Source organism: Sinocyclocheilus rhinocerous, unplaced genomic scaffold (assembly GCF_001515625.1).
Source record: "Sinocyclocheilus rhinocerous isolate Xijiao unplaced genomic scaffold, SAMN03320098_v1.1 scaffold1198, whole genome shotgun sequence".
Taxonomy (NCBI): Eukaryota; Metazoa; Chordata; class Actinopteri; order Cypriniformes; family Cyprinidae; genus Sinocyclocheilus; species Sinocyclocheilus rhinocerous.
In genome coordinates, this window is record NW_015649585.1 from 611,015 (window position 1) to 625,630 (window position 14,616).

Genomic DNA, 14,616 nt, shown 5'->3' on the forward strand with positions numbered 1-14,616 from the left:
CATACCGGTCATTTAGGAGGTTCCATGGTTATGATGGCAGCTCTCTATGTAGGCAGCTGACAGCAAGGCAGCACACTACGGTAGGTTTTGGAACAGAGCTAGAGTGTGGGAGAAATTACTAAAATACACTTTGTGGGATAGTTGTTTTCTTTCCCATTAATATTTACAACATTTTATAAACATGCTGCTTACATTCAGAAAAAGGAGTCTTGATATGACTATGACCTTTATTTCGATTTTTATGAACATGTGAGATAAGTGATATTACATCAACACAACACATTCCTACAAGTTACATTTCAGACATAAGGAAACAACACAATTCATCTTTTATTACGGTAGTTTAATATTCACCTAAATATGAATGTGCCTAAATACATTAATTATTGATATAATATCAGAATTGGGACAAAAATGAGCCACAGAGTGTGAAGGCCAGAGGTCAAAGAGCAGCAGGCTGGAGGTGTCCTAGTCCTTGTGGTTTTGGGTGAGGAACTGAAGTGAAGCCACTGGTCTAGCCAGACCAAACCTCTCAACAAATGCCTGCGGATCCCAGTTACCTAGAAAACCAACAACAAAGCCTTTCATTGCTCTTGTGTGTGACTGTATGCTTCTGTCCCACTGTAACATAAACTGGCTACATGAAAATAACAACAACCTTTCTATATGACCCACTCCAACATCCTATATCAATGAGAAAATCAACACAGGAAAAAGATGTGCTCATCAAACTATTTCATGAGCTCTTTCAAACATATGTGCCACAAGATGACAAAAATAATAAAAAAAAATTATAATTTAATAATTAGTTGAAAAAATGAATAAATACATACATATTACATATACATATACATATTACATACATATATTATATTTGGTTATTATTTCTATAATATGTATATTTATTTATTGCTATATAAAATAAATCAAATTATTATTATTATTATTATTATTATTCATTTGTTTTTTTAATATTGTTACTGCTATTTATTTCTTTATTGCTGTAGATAAACAAATAAATAAACATCATAATATTGTTATTATTGCTATTTAAATTTTTTGTTCCTTTATTGCTGTACATAAAAAATGAATAAATGAAAAGCATAAACGTAAATGCAGCTAAATGCATTAATATTATTATTATTTTTTTTACCACAAGATAAAGAAACAACATGAAAAGTGCTTGGCACTGTAATAGCTTTTATACTGATGCAGGCTTTTGTCACAAAACTCAACCCACTGCCATTTTCATCATGTATAACAACCTGTCTCCTTTTACTATTATCTGTACTTTTCACGAGTTTTCCCGTGACTGAGCTTCTCCGGCTAAACATTTCAATGTAGTCGTTACAAACGGTAACTGAACGCGTTTAATGGAGAATCTTGTAATGGCGCACGTGTCTCAGGGCCTTGGTGGGCTGTGAATCACTGCGAGCATCTCATCTCTAAATAAAACACACAGCCTGTCACAGTGCTGGAGGTGGCAACATGAGAAAGAACGTTTTGGCAGGACAACTAGATAAATACCAGACGTAACTCCGGCTGCTATGACAATATCACTTCTCCAATTCCGGCAATAACCACATTCCTAAAAGCAAATGTGAAATCACATTTGGAATAAAGCGCCAACAAGCTGCGTCCAAGACTGAAAATGCAAAGTTCTGAATTTGGAGGCTCTTTAATTGTTCTTCTGTGTACATCAAGCAAACTGCAACTGGTGAAATCTTTATAAAACTAGATGAAGTCTATGAGATATTTAGAGATATTTGTAAAACAGACAAATTAATAAATAAAATAATACTTTGCCCCTTCAACCAATCAAAAGTATATTGCAGAACAAAAGCAAAGCAGCAACAATGCCCATTTCAAATTGCAATTTCTTCCGCTAGCTGTGTGCACAGACAAACACGCGGCCGAGGCGGAAATGCTGTAGTGGTGAGGAGGGAAACCCCGTCCGTGCACACAGCACAGTGCACCACATCCTGGAAAGATCAAATGTGAGTGTGTGTGTGTGTGTGCTTGTTTGTATGTTTGAATGCAAGTGGGTGTGAGTTGTGAGTTTGCAAGTGTGATTTTAAAGGAAAATGTCATAGTTGCTTTCCACTGCTTCTTGCGGCTTTATAGCTCACCAGACACTGTCTATGAACAACTATACGCATTTAACCTTACATTTCTGCAAAGCAATGTCAAGGTACAGTATATACACTTTAGCAAGTTTGTTCTCTAGGAATTAAACTCGTGACCACAAAAGTTGGCTGCCTTGCACTTGTGAAAAAGAAGTGTGCTTAAAGGGATGGTTCACCTGAAAATGAAAAAATCTGTCATAATTTACTCACCTTGAAGTTGTTCCAAACCTGTATGAGTTTGTTTCTTCTGTTGAACATAAAAGAAGATCACGGATATTACTGGTAACCACACAATTCTTGGTAGCCATTGATTTCCATAGTATGGAAAAAAGTACACAACTTGAGGGTGAGTAAATCATGACAATTTTCATTTTTTGAGTGTACCATCCCTTTAAAATCTTCAACGTGCACTTGTAGTGTAGTTTAAAAGTATATTTTTTTTTAAAGAAAAAAAATCTGTACTTGCAGATACAATAATATTAATGAAATAAAAGGCTACTTAAGACTAATAATCTCAAATTTTAAATGTGACATTTTATTAAGCTTTTAAACACAAGTTTTTAATAGTAATGACATTAAAGTATATTTTAGTTTACAAACAAATGCTAGTCAGTATATTCAGCAGTTACACCTTAACCATATTTAGTCAAATGTAAATAGACTTATAAACTTACATAAAGATCCTACTTAAGTGGGTCAAAAAAACTCTTTTAAGTTCAACTAACTGCTTTCAATGTACATGCAAACTATAATAGTTTCATTTAATTGTAAATAACATGCAATGTGTCTGAAAACATTACATTCTGTTCACACTTAAGGATATTAATTTAAAGTATATTATTTATGTAACAAGTAGCTTACTATTTTTTTAAGGTATATACAGTGATGGCCAAAATTGTTAGAACACCTGACAGATCTGAAAATATTTACCCTTTTGGCCTCCAAAACATGATTTCATTTCATAATGTTCATGAAACATGCAGATGGTTGCTCTGAGCACAGCAAATATCAGATGAAGTGAGTTCTAAATCATTTTTACCAAATATTAAAATTAAAAGTGGATATGTCCACCTTTTTTGCAGCAATTACAGCAGCACATCTCTCTGGCATAGTGTCAATATATTTCCAGAGAACTTCAATACTAATGTCATCCCATGCCTTCTGCAACTCAAGCCAAAGGCTTTCCTTTGAATGTACAATAGATCTGTCCAGTTTATTTTCCAACTCGCCCCAAATTTGCTCGATGGGGTTGAGGTCTGGATTTTGAGGGGGCCAGTCCATAATTTTTAATGTTCCAGCAGATTCCTTCCTTCGCAGGTAGTTCTGGCAATAGTTTGTTTAATGGGTATTGTAATGGCCAATTCAACAAAAACAACTGAAACCTCTTAAATATGCCAAGTGTTCCAATAATTTTGGCCACCACTCTATATATATTCTATAACTGTTTTGTGGACTAAAAAAATGATATAGTAGTATCTTTTGTGTTCTGCTCATGAAAGAAAGTCATACAGGTTTCAAATTGCATAACTAATAGAAACTGATGTAAGTGCTGATTGTGAGATAGAGAGGTGTGTGTGCATGTGACTCGTGTGTTGTGTGTGAAGATGTCAGGTTTCTCTCTAATTGAGTGTTAGAAATGGAGTAAAGTGACCTGGCATTATGAGGTCATGTGACCTCTAGGCCTCTGGACCTGAGAACATGAGGAGATAATGTTCCGCCTCTGCAGATCACGACCCCTGTTTGACCCCACTACAGCCAGGGCATCACACACACACACACACACCTGTACCTGGCCACTAGCAGACTCTCATCATCATCATCATCAGATGTAACACATATTCAACAGTCCTCATGCAGGGGAGCCTGCAGATTTCATCTGAGGCTATGCACATTTTTTAATCATTATTATTATTTTTAATAACAACACTAAAAAGTTTAAAAATTACATATTTGTTCATGATCAAAAGATCAAGTCAAAGAAAGGGTTTAATTTTCTTAGCTTAGAGTAGCCTAGCATTCACATAGCTAACATTTTTGCACTTCTTTTAGACATGAAACTCTTCAGACCAAACGATCAGCATCGGCACTCCTGAGCAGAACATAGGTATCTCTAAACACATTTTAAACATTACACGAAAATGGCAAAAACCAATGCAGTGGTCAAAGACATACAAAGTTCTGTCTTGAAACTCTAGATGGCGCAGGCCGATAGGTTCTAACCCAATCTGATAATCACATCATTATTCACACGGTGCAGCTGATTGGTTTCTTTTCAGTGTTAGAAAGTAAAGTGACCTGGCATTATGAGGTCATGTGACCTCTAGGCCTCTGGACCTGAGAACATGAGGAGATAATGTTCCGCCTCTGCAGATCACGACCCCTGTTTGACCCCACTACAGCCAGGGCATCACACACACACACACACACACACACACACACACACACCTGTACCTGGCCACTAGCAGACACTCATCTGTAACACATAATCAAAAGTCCTCATGTAGAGAAGCCTAAGGCTATGCACTTTTTTTTTTTAAGTGTTATTTGTAAAACAATAAAATAATAAATAAAAAAATGCTTATGCAACAGTACTCCGGAGCAGAATGAAGGCATGTCTAGTCACATTTTAAACATTTTAACAAACAAAAATGGCAAAAAGCAATGCAATGGTCAAAGACATACAAGTTCTGTCACAAAACTCTAGATGGTGCAGGCCGAGGTTCTAACTCAATGTGATATAATCACATCATCATTCACGTGGCGCAGCTGATTGGTTTCTTTTCGCATAAGCAGCCAATGAGCTTGCTGCTTAACATTCAAATACTTGGCAAGTGCTTACTGTAGCAGTTGCAGTGCACTTCAGAAATCCTCCACCTCCCCAGCTCCACCTGTATAGATCTGCTACAGGGTGATGTATGGTATATATGGGGTTATTTAATATATGTTATATGTTCAGCAGCAGTACTTCTACATGCTCACAGCAGCATGTCTGTGGATGTATTAGCAGGAACAAGTCTCGGTACTTGCTCTGCTGCAGCAACGTAGCAGATCTATTCCGCCAAGACCAAACAAGGAGAAAGACTGAAATAGTATTTTCTTGTAAAACATAATCAAGTGCCATTTATTTGTTTGTAGGTGAGTATGGAAAAAAATACTATGGCTGTCAATGGGGACCAGAAACTGTTTCTCATACTCACTCGAGACATTACATGTTCAGTGTAAGTCTATGGAATTTCTTCACCTGTTTTAGCATCTGAAAGGTGAAAATTATAAGTCTGATTGTTTTGAAGAGAAATAGCAAACTTATCCTCAACAACACAGCTGATTTACCGTAGCATTGAGGTCTGCAGGACAAAAATATGAAGGATGAGTTCATACTATCCCTACGTATGAGCAATAGTATGGCAGTGGTAGCAAACATCGCTAATGCAGACAGATCTAGATCAGGAGTACGAGTCTCCACCAACCGGACTGGATCACAACCAGTGAGTCACAACTAAACTATGCCTGGATTACGACAACGTGACATCAGTTCAATCCAGCGAGTAGGCAAGCGTTTGGTTGACCTGTCTATAAAAATCGAGACATCATTCAATGTATACAGCTCACAGTTTATTCAGGACTCAAAAATAGGCCGGCGGGAAAGCCCCGATGTAAGCTGTGGTTAACTGGGGAAATAGCCCATCAGTTTCGTCCTCTGGCTTCTGCTGGTATTGGTAACAGTTTGTTGACAGCTCTCGCTCCATGTCATCATGGAGTCAAGGGGGTGGAGAGTGTTGGCTAACGCGCTGATTTACAAACGCTCTAAAAATAACGCGCCTCTTTGTGTGTTTGGGTTAATTTCGTCTATTTCCATTCCGCAATCTGTCGACTCATGGAAAACAGAGATAGGAAGTGGGGAGTGATGCGGCACTTTCTTCCTCCGCTCGACTCCACCCTTTCTTGTCTGTCTTTTGATTTGCGCAATACAGGAAACGCAGTCTGTAAGCTTGGTAAGATATCTTTGTGTTTCGTGAGGCACACTTAAGGTATGCACTGTTGACAATGCGGCTGGACAGCATTAAAGGAATAGTTCACCCAAAAATGTACTCACCCTAAAGCCATTCAAGATGAGTTTGTTTCCACATTGTAACAGATTTGTAGAAATTCCATCACTTGCTCACCAATGGATGCTCTGCAGTGAATGGGTGCCGTCAGAATGAGAGTCCAAACAGCTTATAAAAACATCACAATAATCCACAAGTAATCCACAGCACTCCAGTCTATCACTTAATGAGTTCTTGTGAAGTGAAAAGCTGCATGTTTGTAAAAAACAAATCCATTATTAAGGTTCTTCTCAAATTTAAATTCCCCAACCTATATGTTTAGAACCGTTTTGGACTGTTTTTACTTGTAAAAGGTGCTTGATCTGTGCATATTTCTCTCCTGATTTAGACGAGACTGGAGGAAGCAATATTATGTATTATGGAATAGTATTTTAGTAAGTAAAAAATTTCTTAATGATGGGTTTGTTTCTTACAAACACACAGCTTTTTGCTTCACAATATGTTAATTGATGTGATGTGGTGGTGTGGATTATTGTGATGTTTTTATCAGCTGTTTGGACTCTCATTCTGACGGCACCCATTCACTGCAGAGGATCCATGGATGAGCAAGAGATATAATGCTACATGTATCCAAAGCTGAAACAACTCAAACAAACTCACCTACATCTTGGATGGCCTGATTGTAAGTAATTTTCAGCATATTTTCATTTTTCCTTCACTATGATATTAATGCAATATTAATTAATTTAAAATAAAATAATAATAATAATTTAAAGATTTTAGTCATTTTTTATTGGAAAACAATAGAGAAAAAAATCCATATAGAGAGGGCTACTGGGATCAGAACATGTTGCACGTCAAATTGGAGCCTGAATTTCCCACATAAGCACCACAGTGGTCTATAGTATGTGACAACCACTAGTGACCACTAAATATATTTGTGACTTCATAGAAACTGTTTTTGAATGACTCAAAGGGCAAATATGTTTTATGGTGTAGTTACAGCATCTACCGGCAGGGGCTAATGCTATTTCCAACAGCTTGCTTTATTGTCACCAAAGGAATAAGAACCGCTTTGACATTGGGCAGACTTTTTAATAGTAAGTGGCTGTATAGTGTGTAATATAATGTATATAGTTCTAATCCTGAATTCTGAATTATATAGTTCTGAAGTCCTGAGTTACTGTGCATCACCGCAACCCCCCAGTTTTAAAGTTTAGTTCAGGGATTATTTTTGTAGTAAAAATTTGTAGTAACATTCCACAATATTTTTATTGTGGAATATTTTTACTGTATTTTTGATTAAATAAATGCAGCCTTGGTGAACATAAGACACGTCTTTTAAAGTGTGTGTGTGTGTGTGTGTGTGTGTGTTTTGTAAAGGGGGCTGAAATAAAGAAATTGTGGTATATCTGGTGTGGGCATTACTGAATCTGAAGTCTGCAATACTGACATGCTTGCAGGAGGTGTCTGTCTGTGTGCATTTGTGAGAAAATATTCAGGAGTTCTTGCTAATGTATACAGAGCTAATGCTAATGTATACAGAGATTTGTCGAAAACGAATAACGGTAGCAATCCACTCCAGCACTGCTGACTCTCATCGTCACTTCTCATCAATCTCCATACAAGAAAGCTGTCAAATGAAAAAGACTAGCTATATTCTGCACGTTATAACCACATTATAATATTACCCTAAAGAAAAATTTGTGTAAACAATTTTCACTCAGAAACTGCTAGTAAATTTCACAATTAATTCTAACGATTGTTGAATTAAATGTGAAATTAGTAGAAACACTGAAACATACTTTAAACTTTAAAAAAATAACCTTTTACAGTATAGTCAAGGCTCTTTGAACCTAAAACATTTGTTATTTAGTCTTACATTACCAATTTCCATCATTCAATACATTTAAATATACTTGTGACTTTTAAGAAACTGTTTTTGAATGGCTGTCAAAGAGAAAGGATGTTTTATGGTGTAGTTACAGCATCTACCAGCGGGGGCTAATGCTCTTCCTAACAGCTTGCTTTATTTTCACCGAATGAATAAGAAATAAACGGGAAACCCGCATGCACAGGTCGTGTGTGGCGTGGCAGGTGTTGTTGGACTGTATGGTGAAGCTGCGTCGCACACTGGTCAAGGAGGTTTTGATTAATGACTGAATCAGTTAGTGGGAGGAAGACTCATGTGGGTCCATTACTACACTGCAGTGCTGCTAATGGCTTCAATTACAGCCCAGTAACCAGTGCTGAGCTCACACATTTCTGCTGAAGTGGACTATGAGGCGGTTTCTCGGTGAAAGCGCATGTGTCCTGTAGAACTGAGCAAAGGAGGAAAATGGTAATCAATTAGCCAAACGTCCAGTTACAGTTACATATCTAATCTCTGTGGGACTTCTAGGACAGAATCACACTTTTATGACTAGATGTACACATGGTCAAAACATTCATCTGTACTCATGGTCAATGGCGCGAGGTGGAGGCAAAGCGTTCTTCGGCTACCTTAATGTGGGCTGTTTCTCCATCGATTGCCATTTAACAGTAATCGTGCATTCTGATGAAATAAAATAGACAAAATAATTTTTTTTGGGGGGGGGATATATTTTCCATATCTTGTTTGACTTGTGGTGTTCCTGGACACAAATGACTGGCCTATAAAAAATATGCTTAGAACAAACATTGTTAAAATTACCCACAAATGCTCTTTTTCACTTAAAAACAGAGGTGTATAAGCTCAAATCAATGAGGCCTACAATCAATCAGTTCACCAAGGCTGCATTCATTTGATTAAAAATACGGTGAAAACAGTAATATTGTGAAATATTATTTGAATTTAAAAGAACTGGTTTCTATTTGAGTATATTTTAAGATCTAATTTATTCCTGTGATACAAAGCTGAATTTTCAGCATCATTACTCCAGTCTTCAGTGTCACATGATCCTTCAGAAATCATTCTATGCGGATTTGCTGCTCAGGAAACATTTCTGATTATTATTATCAATGTTGTGCTGTCAACAGTTGTTAAATTACTGTCAACAGTTGTGCTGCTTAATATTTTTCTGGAGACCGTGGTAAATTTTTATATGGGGTTCTTTGATTAGAAAGCTCAAAAGAGTAGCATCAAAATAATTTTGGGGGGGGGATATATTTTCCATATCTTGTTTGACTTGTGGTGTTCCTGGACACAAATGACTGGCCTATAAAAAACATGCTTAGAACAAATATTGGATTAAATCTCTTATTGGATTAAATCTGGCTGATTGTAGGCCTGATTGTAGTGAACATTGTTAAAATTACCCACAAATGCTCTTTTTCACTTAAAAACAGAGGTGTATAAGCTCAAATCAATGAGGCCTACAATCAATCAGTTCACCAAGGCTGCATTCATTTGATTAAAAATACGGTGAAAACAGTAATATTGTGAAATATTATTTGAATTTAAAAGAACTGGTTTCTATTTGAGTATATTTTAAGATCTAATTTATTCCTGTGATACAAAGCTGAATTTTCAGCATCATTACTCCAGTCTTCAGTGTCACATGATCCTTCAGAAATCATTCTATGCGGATTTGCTGCTCAGGAAACATTTCTGATTATTATTATCAATGTTGTGCTGTCAACAGTTGTTAAATTACATAAAAAATAGTAAATGATGTTTAACTTATATATAGGTTAGGGGATAGAAAATATCATTTGGTCAGTATAAAAGTAATAGAAGTCTATGGAAAGTCCCCACAATTCACAGAAACCTAACATGCAAGTGTGTGTGTTTAAAATATTTAAAATTACATTCCCAATTTTTTATTAGGTGTCTCTAAAATGTACTTCAATAACATAAAATAAATATGAATTGTATTAAAATTAATATAATATATAAATTAAAATAAATTAATATAAATAAAATAAAAATCATACATTTTATTTCACTTTTAGTTACCAATTTTTATGGTTTTATTTTCATCATTAGTTTTAGTTAACTATAACAACCCTGTTTTTAGCATTTTAATATCTAATTACTTTATATCTTTAATAATGTCATATTAATTAAGAGAACACATTAAACATTTGTTCTCTGAACATTAATTTGCCACACCACAAGACTTTAAACTAGGAATTGAAACTAAGAAAAAGAAGGCAAAACAATGATAGGAAAACACAGGTATATATAAAATGGTTTAATCTTATTTATGTATTTATTTAAAATGCCAAAGAAAACTGAACAGATTGAGGCAGATATTAATCCCCTTTATTTATTTTTATTCATATTTTTCATAGCCATATCATATTCAATATTCATATTTATTCAAAACCAGTGTTGGGGAAAGTTACTTTTAAAAGTAATGCATTACAATATCGCGTTACTCCCTAACAAAGTAACTAATTACTTTACATTTTATGGAAAGTAATGCGTTGCGCTACTTTGGCGTTACTTTTTAAATCTGGGCAGGGCTTGCTTGTTTGTTTTTAATATAAGAAGTTCTATTTGAATTTTCAGCATCATTACTCCAGTCTTCAGTGTCACATGATCCTTCAGAAATCATTCTATGCGGATTTGCTGCTCAGGAAACATTTCTGATTATTATTATCAATGTTGTGCTGTCAACAGTTGTTAAATTACTGTCAACAGTTGTGCTGCTTAATATTTTTCTGGAGACCGTGGTAAATTTTTATATGGGGTTCTTTGATTAGAAAGCTCAAAAGAGTAGCATTTTTTAACATTGTAAGTTTCTTTACTGTTGTGTTTGAGCATTTGAATGCATTCTTGTTGAATAAATGTAAAAAAAAAAGATCTTGACCCCAAACGTTTGAACAGTAGTACATATTAGGAGTTCTGCAGTGATGTATCATGTTACTTTTAAAAGTAACATTCTCTCCCACACTGTGTGATACTTGTCACCTGAAATGAACTTAGAAGACGCAGTTACATTAACACAGCCAATGATGTTTGAATGCATACAATACATAGTAATTTCCCATTGCACAGCTATGTTCTCAGTCTCCCAGTCTTCCTGTCTTAACAGATCTGAGTCAGTGTGAGTAGGCATGATCTGTGCAGCAGCAGAGAAGTGCTGACTCTGAGATGTGCTGCACTGATTACAGACTGACTTCTCTCGTTTGAAGTACTCACACTTCAAAGACCAGCACTTGACTTTCACTCGGCTCTCATTGTCTTAGCCTATGATGCTCAGCTGCAACTGTGTGCAATTTATATATAACCTCACTGATGTAGTGCGAAGGCACAGAGTTCATGAAGTATATGGACATACAGACACCTGCGTTGACGTTAAGTAATTCGCACTGGGAGCTGGATATTTAGGATATCCAACAAGATTTTGAATTTTGCAATGGTATTAAGGCAGGATAGCTTTATATATATATATATATATATATATATATATACATTGTGGGGACTGGCCTGCGGTCCCCACAAGGGGAAAAAAAATATAAAAAATAGTAAATGATGTTTAACTTATATATAGGTTAGGGGATAGAAAATATCATTTGGTCAGTATAAAAGTAATAGAAGTCTATGGAAAGTCCCCACAATTCACAGAAACCTAACATGCAAGTGTGTGTGTTTAAAATATTTAAAATTACATTCCCAATTTTTTATTAGGTGTCTCTAAAATGTACTTCAATAACATAAAATAAATATGAATTGTATTAAAATTAATATAATATATAAATTAAAATAAATTAATATAAATAAAATAAAAATCATACATTTTATTTCACTTTTAGTTACCAATTTTTATGGTTTTATTTTCATCATTAGTTTTAGTTAACTATAACAACCCTGTTTTTAGCATTTTAATATCTAATTACTTTATATCTTTAATAATGTCATATTAATTAAGAGAACACATTAAACATTTGTTCTCTGAACATTAATTTGCCACACCACAAGACTTTAAACTAGGAATTGAAACTAAGAAAAAGAAGGCAAAACAATGATAGGAAAACACAGGTATATATAAAATGGTTTAATCTTATTTATGTATTTATTTAAAATGCCAAAGAAAACTGAACAGATTGAGGCAGATATTAATCCCCTTTATTTATTTTTATTCATATTTTTCATAGCCATATCATATTCAATATTCATATTTATTCAAAACCAGTGTTGGGGAAAGTTACTTTTAAAAGTAATGCATTACAATATCGCGTTACTCCCTAACAAAGTAACTAATTACTTTACATTTTATGGAAAGTAATGCGTTGCGCTACTTTGGCGTTACTTTTTAAATCTGGGCAGGGCTTGCTTGTTTGTTTTTAATATAAGAAGTTCTATTTTTGGCAAATGTAAAAGCCCTTTCACACCAAAAGTGAAATGAATAAGCTTCAGGCTGAAGGAAAAGTAAATTACAGCAGAATACAGGAGAAGAAAGTTCAGCACACTTCAGCAATAAAAAAACAGTAAAACTGGATTAATAAAATAATAAAATGAGATTAAATACATAAAGTGTATTTGTGTTATTTAACATTTAATTATTGCAGGTTTGTGTCATATTCTGAGTACTTTTAAAAGTAATGCATTACAATATCGCGTTACTCCCTAACAAAGTAACTAATTACTTTACATTTTATGGAAAGTAATGCGTTGCGCTACTTTGGCGTTACTTTTTAAATCTGGGCAGGGCTTGCTTGTTTGTTTTTAATATAAGAAGTTCTATTTTTGGCAAATGTAAAAGCCCTTTCACACCAAAAGTGAAATGAATAAGCTTCAGGCTGAAGGAAAAGTAAATTACAGCAGAATACAGGAGAAGAAAGTTCAGCACACTTCAGCAATAAAAAAACAGTAAAACTGGATTAATAAAATAATAAAATGAGATTAAATACATAAAGTGTATTTGTGTTATTTAACATTTAATTATTGCAGGTTTGTGTCATATTCTGAGTTGCATTTCACGGTTTTTATTATTTTGAGGAATACTGAATCAGTTTTTTGTTTTTTTTTGTAAGTGAGATGCAAACTGCGTGTTCACATTTATTCTAGAACTACGGTAACATCTTACTCCCGATTTCTCTCAACATGAGGACAGGAGAGCTGTCAATCAATAAATGGGGAAAAAAGTAACTGCCGTTACTTATTTGAAAAAGTAACTTTATTAAAAAGTAAAATTAAAAGTAATGCGTTACTTTACTAGTTACTTGAAAAAGTAATCTGATTACATAATTCGCGTTACTTGCAATGCGTTACCCCCAACACTATTCAAAACAATAATAGTATACTAAACTAAAACTAAACAAAAATAAACATTAATTTAGCTCTTCTTCACATGTACAGTAAGTAGACTTATTTTTAAACAATTATTATGCCATGACACTTCAAAATGAACAGCTGTGCGTCATTTTTAAATAATAGCACCAAATACTTCAACAAAGAGTTCATAATCTTTCAATTCACAACTCGTGTGTCACAGACTCACAGGTAAAGCATCTGAATGAAAGCACGGCTCCCACACACTCAATGCTGAGAGAGACAGTAAAAATATCCCTCTCTGAGACAACTACACATGCAGTGTGTGTGTGTGTGTGTGTGTGGGCAGCGTGAGTGAGTGAGTGTGTGTGGGTGGGGGGTTGTTTAGGGAGAGTACAAAGCAGTGGGTTGTACGCCCTTGTGTTTGAGTCTGAAGGCCAGCATGTTAACGTGTGTGTGACGCCTGGTGCCAGCTGGCAGCTCAGGACGCCGGGCCCAACGTGCCCATTTGCCACCTCCGCTTGGCTTGACCCGTGGCCTGTGAAACCCCTGGCACTGAGACGGCCATTGAGAAGAATACGGGACGCAGAGGAGGCGTGGGGATTCCCCACCAACACACATCTCTCATGCCCACTGCCGCCCGCATGCCACCCATCGCCAATTGTGTAACAACCAGCTGTCACTGTCCTTACCGTGACCCACATTTCTCTTCCTACACACACACACACAAAGCAGAGGCCGCACAGCAGACATGAAGCGCACCTCTCCCTGTATGCTTGAAGATCAAAGCCCAAGCTAAAATTGAGTTGAGCTCAGCGTCAGGGGAAATGGAGAATCACCATTAGAGCGCTCTGTGTCGAGCGAAGAGTCGGGGAAGTGGAAAATGATCATTAGATGTCTCCACACCCACTCCTTTGCGTGACCCACATTTCTCTTCCTACCCACACACACACACACAGCTGAGGCCGAACGACAGGCATGAAGCCCACCTCTCCCTGTATGCTTGAAGATCAAAGCCCAAGCTAAAATTGAGTTGAGCTCAGCGTCAGGGGAAATGGAGAATCACCATTAGAGCGCTCTGTGTCGAGCGAAGAGTCGGGGAAGTGGAAAATGATCATTAGATGTCTCCACACCCACAGTCAAATGCTCCAAACCCTCCAATTAGATCAATTAGTCAATGAATGTCAGCAGAACATGAGAGATGGGGACCGGTTACAGGCCACACAAATCAAACTCACGTTAT

The 14,616-nt window shown here is 35.9% G+C and overlaps 1 protein-coding gene across 1 annotated transcript in view; it reads right to left on the reverse strand.

Annotated features, from left to right (window-relative positions):
• Window positions 1-231: 231 nt before the first annotated feature.
• The window catches only part of pebp4 (phosphatidylethanolamine binding protein 4), a 118,051-nt gene continuing 103,666 nt past the window's right edge, over window positions 232-14,616 (reverse strand). The window contains exon 7 of the mRNA XM_016515698.1: window positions 232-560. Within this exon, the coding sequence (XP_016371184.1) occupies window positions 469-560 (92 nt within the window). The 3' untranslated portion in view covers window positions 232-468. The remainder of the gene's footprint in view (window positions 561-14,616) is intronic.